This window comes from Capsicum annuum, unplaced genomic scaffold, assembly GCF_002878395.1.
Source record: "Capsicum annuum cultivar UCD-10X-F1 unplaced genomic scaffold, UCD10Xv1.1 ctg5038, whole genome shotgun sequence".
NCBI lineage: Eukaryota > Viridiplantae > Streptophyta > Magnoliopsida > Solanales > Solanaceae > Capsicum > Capsicum annuum.
The window spans coordinates 1,630,368-1,639,009 of record NW_025858245.1 but is presented as its reverse complement, the minus strand read 5'-3'; the positions used below and the strand labels follow the sequence as shown (position 1 = coordinate 1,639,009).

The following is an 8,642-nucleotide window of genomic DNA, read 5'->3' as shown; positions in this document are numbered from 1 at the left end:
ACATTTTTCCTAATTTTATTCTGACGATATATTGTGACTATATGAATATATATTTTTCAAAATATATAGTTTTATTAAGTGCATATGGGTATATTTTGTTATAGTCATATATAATCATTAATATTAATATGATATATTTTTATTATAATCTCATATAAGCATATATTTCAATTTTGTCCCTGTTATATGTATATTTTGTTGATGCTATAAAAAATAAAATTATAAATTACTAAATTGGATGCATATACTAAATTATTTGTATAATTTATATACGATGCACTAAAAATAAATTTAGGGTAGTAGGGAGCATCGATAAAATTAATTTCAGTAGAAAAAGAGTATTCCGGCCAATGATAACTCCATTTCAATTTTTTATTTTACCTAAATCCAACTCTTATTTATAAATTTCAGAAGTCCAAAAATTAGCCCGAAACCTAGAACAATTCTCATATCCGCTTCGCCATTCCACACAAATTGATCTAATCCGTTAAATTATTTCTAGTCTAATAAGTCTCAAAATTTCTAAATATTTACTTATTTTTGTATTTATACATATAATTTATGTAACACCCCATATTTTTACCTAGCTGAAATTCGTCCTAAAAATATTAAAGACTTGATTTAAAGATAAATACACTTTTATACATGTGGAATATTCAAGATTTTGACCTTTTGTTGTGTGAGAAATTGAATAAGCTTTCCATCGATATAAAATTCGCCCAAATCCGATACCCGGGCGAAGAGTTATGGTCATTTTAGTAAGACAGAGTACCACCTGAGTCATCAGCGCGTCGCGGAGCCAGTGAAAATGACAATTGTCAAAAACCAGTGAGCCTCCGCGATATTGGCGCTTTGCGCTAAGGCTCAATTTCAGAATTGTCCTTTTCCAGTGTTCCAACGTGATACCACCGCATCGCAGTGAACTTCCAGGTCACAACCAAGGTGGCAACGCAATTCCACTGTATCACGCCACCATGCAATTTTCCAATTGTCATTTCTTAGTGGCTCGGCACGATAGTGGCGCGGCGCGCCAGGGTCCAGATTGGAAAAATTTCACAAAAGCTTAAAGTTGTGCCCAGGATTAAAACAGTCTTTCCCCATGATTTTAATTCATCCAGATATGGGATTTAATCCCTAAAAATGTTTAAACCCTTCATTATTCACTTTTTTCCAAAATCAAAAGATAATTCTCTCTCAAGAAAATAAACCCTAACTCTTAAGAATCAAGTTCAATCCCAAGAATTTCTCCAAGAACTCCAAGAAACTCTCAAATTAAGGTATGTTAGATGTTCATCTATGGATCCTTACCTTTCATGGAGCCCATCCTTTTTCAATATACAAGATTTATGATTTCTGAGATTCATGTTTGAATTAGATTGAATTCATGTTCATGATGTTGCTTAAGTTTAAATCCATGATTTAGATTACAAGTTCCAAGAATTAATTCTAGTATGTGTTGAATTACATGATATTCATGATAAATCCTTCAATTTGCAAGTTGATTGTTGTAACCATGTTAACCCTAAGTGTTTATGATTTAATGAACCAAGCATGCTTCTTCTGTGTTTGATAAATTGCCTATGAGAATGAAATAATGCCATTATAGCATGCTAACATGTATTCCCCATCCATGTACAAGTTAATGCATTACAAGTATTTGATGAAATGTCTCTATGAATGAATTATGACCAAGTGAACATTGTTATGTTATTCAAGATAATGCTTTGCTTTAATTTTCATGCTATCGAGTCCTGGGGGTATTTAATACCTAATAATTTAGTTGTTTACCTAGAGCCAGTGTCATTGACAGAGTAGTATCAGTCATGTCATGATCAGTAGAACTCAGTCAGTTACAAAACTTAGAAAAACTTAGTAAACTCAGTATCAGTCCAGTCTAGTTCAGTATAATCAGTTCAATGTCTTTCAGTTGGGAGTAGGATTCCGCACCGAGCGAACCCAGGGATGGAGGTATTCCTGTTAGTGTAGGGTTTGACCCTTAGTAGCAATCCTTGAGTTACAGAACTACGTAGCCAGCGTAGGTTGAGATAACTTTCGGCTAGATAAGGGTTGACACATCTCTCATGAGTTTTTCTGTTAGCGAGGGCTGACAAAATGTCTTCCTGCTAATTAGGGTTAACTCACAGCCAATGTTAGTACCCGTGGCACGATATTAGCACCTTTCCAACTGGGGTTACAGGTTGGACCCTAATCGGCTCAGAGAAGGGCATGTCGGTTAGATGATTACCTCCCACAGTTTTAGTTTCAATCTCCAGTTTAGAACTCAGTTCAGTTTTATAGAATCAGGAATGTCAGACACAGTCAATCAGTATCAGTAAATCAATTATCAGTAACTCTAGATATCAGTTACTCAGTTATCAGAACTCAGTACTTAGCTTCAGAAAAGCTCAGTTATAGAGTACATATATGCACATATTACATACTTAGTATTTACAGTTGTTTCAATTATCCATGTACTCTCATATTCAGTTACTCTATATCATTCAGTCAGTTATTGTTCATACATATGAACCTTTGCATTCAGCCTTACCTCATCTAGCATATCAGTACATTCCAACGTACTGATGCATACTGTTCTGCACTATGATATTTCATATCATAGGTTCGAACATTCAGGTTCCCGACCACCATAGTAGATTCAGATTCAGCCAGCAGCAGTAGATTAAGCAGTGAATTCTCATCATTCAAGGATATTCTATTATTTTATATTTTTAGTAGATGTAGTAGTTCAGTAGATGGAGTTAGTTGAGGGATTGTCCCATCAACTCCACTTTCAAACAGATTCAGTTAGAGGCTTTTCAGACTAGATTTTCAAACAGTATTCAATTTTACAGATATTATATTTTATCAGTATTTCAAATATTTTGAACCTTATGGCATTTCAGCCCATTTTCTGCATTAATTACAGTATTATTATTCATTGCTCTCAGCAGATATCATTCATGAGTTAGCTTATGGTCCTTCGGGGTTATAAGCACCGTGTGAAGACTAGGGGGTAGTCTCGGGTTGTTATAATTTATCATTTTCTTTTATTCTAAAATTAAATCTGAACCATCCAATCAAATGATCGAACGATCCAAATTTAAGTCAACAAAATCAGCCTATTATAAACCAAATACACGTGACCAATACACAAGTCACATGTGTAGAAGACCTATCACACATCTCATCTTCCTTGTCAAACTAGCAGTTTTCTCTCCTCTTTCCCCTTCTCTCTTTTCCTTCTCCCTCTTCTCCACCACCCCCAAAACCTAAACCCTAGGAGATAACCTCCAACCATTCTCCTGTACGACCATCTCCCCTACCCTGAAAATCCCTCGAATCCACTATAACTATGAAAACAGGCACTATTTTGGTGCGTAAAATTCAAGATTTGGTCAAGACCGCCATTAATGGCTTCAAAGCTGAAGATTTGATTTAGCAATTTGAAAATTTGAAATCTCCCTCCCTTCCTTCTCATTTTTTTTATTTTTAGGTTTCAAATCCAAACTTTTAAGTCCGTATTTATACCTATAAATAGAGAGGCTTCTCCATCTCCAGGAAGAGGGGGAAAATTTGAGAGAAAAAGATTAGGAAAAGGGGCTTGAAAATTGAAAAAAAAAAAAGAGTAACAACTCAAAGGAAAAACAGAGAGAAATCAAGTGTGGGAAGTAAAGAATTCGTCGAAAAGGGTCTCAAAATTGTTATTTCCCTTTCGATTTGGTTCGAGTCGACGTTCTGCGGTTGAATCTGCTGGCCGAAAAGTTCTCGACGTGAAAGCCCTTAGCTTGCTACCCGAAAAAAGGTGTGAACTCACTCATCTGTTTCACTCTCGTCTTTCCCATCTTATTTTGGTTCATACGATTTGTTTCCGTCCTAGTTTTGTTATTGTTTATTGTCGTCGATTCTCCGGATAGAAAAATAATTTTGACTTTTTATGGAATTATTTTAGGAATGAAATACTTGACGTGACTTGATCAAAAATTTTGATTATTGTATTTTTGTTGCTGCCTTGACAAGAGCTTGGGTCTAAATTGCTAGGAGCCAATTCCTTCTACGAGAGCTTGTAGTATCTAGTTTTTTACCCTTCTCACTACTTTATTATTCGTATTTATTTCACTAACGTTATATTTTTTTGAATATATACTTGTGTGGTTTGATGGATTAGCTTTTATTTTATTTAATTTTGCTTAGTTTAAAAGATCTCTTGGTTTACTTCGATTAATGTTTTACCCATTCGACATGTGTAGATGTAGTAACACCACATTATTTAATCATTTACTTTATAATCACAAATAAACCTTTGTAAAATTTGGTTTTAAGTACAATCTCAAATGAAAAGCACATTTTCGAAATTGATCAAAACGGCTAACAATTGTCTTTTGTCCTCAAAAATATTTATTAACGATATTTAGCGCCTTGATTAGAATTTTTCAAGTAAGTCACAAATGATTCTAATTACTCAAGTGTTGGTTTTACAAATAACGTGCTTATCAAATTGCAGTCTTTTATTGACTCAATGTAGTTTAAATATTTGGTACATTTCATATCTATTTCTAACTTTATTTCAAAGTTTTCTTTTTTCCCAGATTTTAAAAGTTTCCGAAATGCAAGGTATATATTTATTCTTACGTCGCCGTATACAAGGTGTACTTTATTATTATTATTATTATTATTATTATTATTATTATTATTATTATTATCTTTTTCACTACTATTACATAATTTACAAGTTATTTCAATGCTATTATATAATGCACTTTATTGTCACATTTTATTTCCAACTTAGTTTAGTCTGTTGAAATTTCATAAATCAAATGAAATTTCACTTCCTTTTACATATTTCTAATATTCATATATTTAGGTCTATTTTAAGTAAATTCTTGCGTACTTTAAAACTACACTTTCTTATTTCATAATGAATTTTATTCATGTATTTAACTTCATATATGTTAAACATATTTTCAAGTATTCAACTTCATATATGTTAAACATATTTTCTCACAAAATCATAAGATTTTATACCTTTTATATTATCACAATAAAATGTTACTGTTTCTGATATTTTTCAAAATATTCATTTCTGTGTACATCGTGCAATAACTATATTATTTTCTTGTATATGGCGGCATTACATCTTCTATAACTTAAGTTTTTCTTTCAAAATTAAAAACAATAATAATAAAGATTTATTGTTACTATTTTTAGCAAATAACGAGTTAAATATTTTTCAAATATTTTTTTAAAACTAAATTTAAGGACTATATCTTCGGATAGGCTCTGAGGGGTGCCTAATACTTTTCTATAGAGTAACTAAATCCCTTATTTAGAATCTCATTGGTTTTCGTAGACTAAAATAAAATTTTCACATTAAAAAATGATTTTCCTAGTTTTCCCCTAAAAGTTAGGTGGCAACTCGAAACAAAATAAATAATTTTTCAAAAAAATAAAGAGTCACTACGAATCACCATACGTTGCGGACTGTTTCGATCTGTTCGAAATGGGGTGCGACAGGTGTGTTGGCCAAAGAAGAATGGAGGGCTTGGCATGATATATAGGTATAGTAGCATGGAATGAGGTTGCAATAGCCAAATATGCTTGGAATATCGCGCAAAAAGAAGACAACCTATTTAAAAAATAGGAAGAGCATGGATTGAGAACTTGTATAGTAGGAATAGCAACAGTTCTTGATTTTGTTATATACTCTAGATTGTAATTTGTAATAAGTGATTTTGATGGATGATTAATAAAACTTTTGTTCTACCAGAAAAAAATGAGTGGCTTAACGGATTTGGTGGCCTAAGCAAAAATATATTTAAAAAATCCTTAAATTTCTTTAATAAATTTCATACATAATGATATACAAAAAGAAGCTCACGTGACTTTGATCTAGTGGTGAGAATGCAATGTCAGATGTGTGGGTTAGGCATACTTCACGATATTGAATTCCCCCAAAGAAAAATATAAATTTGATAAAGTGGAAAGAGTAGAGGGGTTGGGTGAGCACACTATCTAGTGAGTTCCAAGCCTTGTAATATGCTTGGAGGATTTCTTAGTTAGAAGACGAGACACAAAAAAAAAATTGCTTTCCGAAGTATGGATCAATAAAACATGAGAAAAAACAGCTAATTCAGAGAAATTGGGTTGATTTAGAAAATAAAATAGCCGTAAACATATAAAAAGAAAAAAAAAAAGGACTACACATAGAAAAAAATTCTCACTAGTTACTCACTCAACCATAGCATTTAACAAATCAAAGATAAAAGATTAACATTTGAAGTCTAATACAGTAATTACATAAATTATAGTACTACATTACATTTAATATTAAAATGTTTTGGGAGGCTTTAATATTGGTGGACCTAAGGCTAGAGCTTCACATGCCTTACCTTCCTATCGAATTCTTTCATCATATGGGAATTAAAGCCAAAGAGCCCCAGCTTCTTTGAGAAGAGGGACAAGAGTGCCATTAATATGAGAAGCCATAACTCTATCCATTGATCCGATCAGTTGTCCACCAATGAAGACGACTGGAACGGCTGGTGAGTTGCCGAGAAGCTTGGAGAGCGCCCGGTCCATCCCTTTACCGTTAGGTTCTTGGTCCAGCTCGTACACCGTTGGACTCACACCGAGCTCACTGAACAGCCTCTTCACTGCATGGCACATGCAACAACTGCTCGAGCTGAATATCACCACCGCACTTACGGATGCCAGCTTCACCACCCTCTCCAACGAGTTGGTAGACGATGACATTCGCCTCGCCCTTGTGTTTTGGTGATTTCCCCAGGATGAATTTTGTTCTTGGTACTGCATTTTGTACACTATTGGTAATAAAAATGTAGGAATTTTTTTTTTTTATATAGAAAAGTTTTCGAGGAATGTTGTGAATTTGTGGAATGATGAGAAAAGAGGAGTAGAATATATATAGTGTAAAGAGGAGATCGAAAAAGGGGGTGTTTTTCGTGAATTTAATTTTGTGCATGGAAGAAGTGGAATGTAGTTTTTTGCGTTAAATGGATCATTAAATACTAAAGGTGTACAAATAGTAGTGGCCGTTTGCAATTAGTAGCATAAAGCAATATACTTTCTTTATTTCTTTTTTATTTGCTCCCTTTATTTTTTGTAACTAATTTAATTAAGCTTTAAAATAAATTACATTATAATAATTACATTTTTTAAAATTAAAATGTAAATATATAAAAATTATTATATAATTTTTTAATTCCACTAAAAAATATATTTAAAATATTAATTAAATTTTGTATTGATTGACTTAAAAAAAGAAGAAGAAAAAAAAGAAATGGAGAGAACAGTTGGTATACTTGGAAGACGGAATATACACATCATACAGTAATACAGTTATATATACTGAATTGCTCCCCCAGACGCCGACTGCACACTAAACTATAATTATTATTAAGAACCATCACTATATATATTTCATTTATTTTATTATCTAAAGTATGTATCAAAAATAAATTTTTATTTTTATTTATTATTTTTAATATATAAAAAAATAGTTATTTTTTTATATTTTATTTTTAGCATTAATTACTTTTAAAAATTAGGGATAGGAGAATAGAAAATGAAAAAAGATTAGAATGTGAAAAATCGAATCTTTGCCAAGAAGATACAAGTTCAAATAACAAATTAACTGACACTTAATACTAAACATTAAAATAAAAGATAATGTGATAAAATAATCATGTTAGTCAATATCTTTTTAATGAATAAACTAAACTCAAATATGACAAGTAAAATAAAAGGAAAAATATTAACAACCATCATCATTATCCATCAACACTAACTTGCTATCACAATTGTCCACTGCAATTATTAATTGCTGCCACAAACTATACGACGATGACCAACCGCCGTTAATCACTAATGTTAATCTTGAACAACCATAATCACCCAACACAATCCCTAATTGGCATTTACAATTATCATCGGTAATAATCGTCACCTCAAACTGCTGTAACATAATTTATTTTTTAATTAATATAGTATTAGATTAATTTAGTATCTTATCTAATTTTATATTTACTAAAATTTTCAAGTAAGGACAACTATTTTATAGATTTAAATGTTAAAAGAAAGGTCTTAATTATTTAAAGCTCTTAATATGTACATTCATTTCGGAGAGGATTGTCATAGCGGGAGACTTCAATGGGCACATTCGGGTTGTGCCGGGAGGTTATGACAATGTGCATGGAGGTTTTGGTTTTGGTGATAGGAATGAGGAGGGAGCAGCTTTGTTGGATTTTCCGAGGGCTTTTGGGTTGGTGGTGGTGAATTCGAGCTTTCCGAAAAAGGAGGATCACCTGATTACCTTTCGAAGTGAAATAACCAAGACTCAGATTGACTTTATGCTGCTAAGGAGGGGGGATAGGGTTTTATGTAAGGACTGTAAAGTCATTCCGAGTGAGCATCTTTCGACTCAGCATAGGCTCCTGGTGATGGACTTATTTATGAAGAGGAGCAAAAAAAGAAGGGTTGAGCAAGGTCAGCCTAGAATTAGGTGGGGTGGCTTGACGCCAAATAGTGCGCTGAAGATAGAAGAGAAAGTGGCGGTTTTGGGGGTGTGGGATTGTAGGGGAGACGTGGATTCCATGTGGGATAAGGCTGCCAGTTACATCACGGAG

The 8,642-nt window shown here is 32.8% G+C and overlaps 1 protein-coding gene across 1 annotated transcript; it reads right to left on the bottom strand.

Annotated features, from left to right (window-relative positions):
* Nucleotides 1-5,881: 5,881 nt before the first annotated feature.
* Nucleotides 5,882-6,900, bottom strand: LOC107855305 (glutaredoxin-C1-like). The gene has a single exon (XM_016700304.2). The coding sequence runs from the start codon at nucleotides 6,808-6,810 to the stop codon at nucleotides 6,418-6,420; it is 393 nt and encodes a 130-aa protein (XP_016555790.1). The 5' UTR covers nucleotides 6,811-6,900; the 3' UTR covers nucleotides 5,882-6,417.
* Nucleotides 6,901-8,642: the final 1,742 nt, after the last annotated feature.

Excerpts from the sequence above, each read along its gene's own strand:
- LOC107855305 (XM_016700304.2), bottom strand. The coding sequence starts at position 6,810 with ATGCAGTACCAAGAACAAAATTCATCCTGGGGAAATCACCAAAACACA.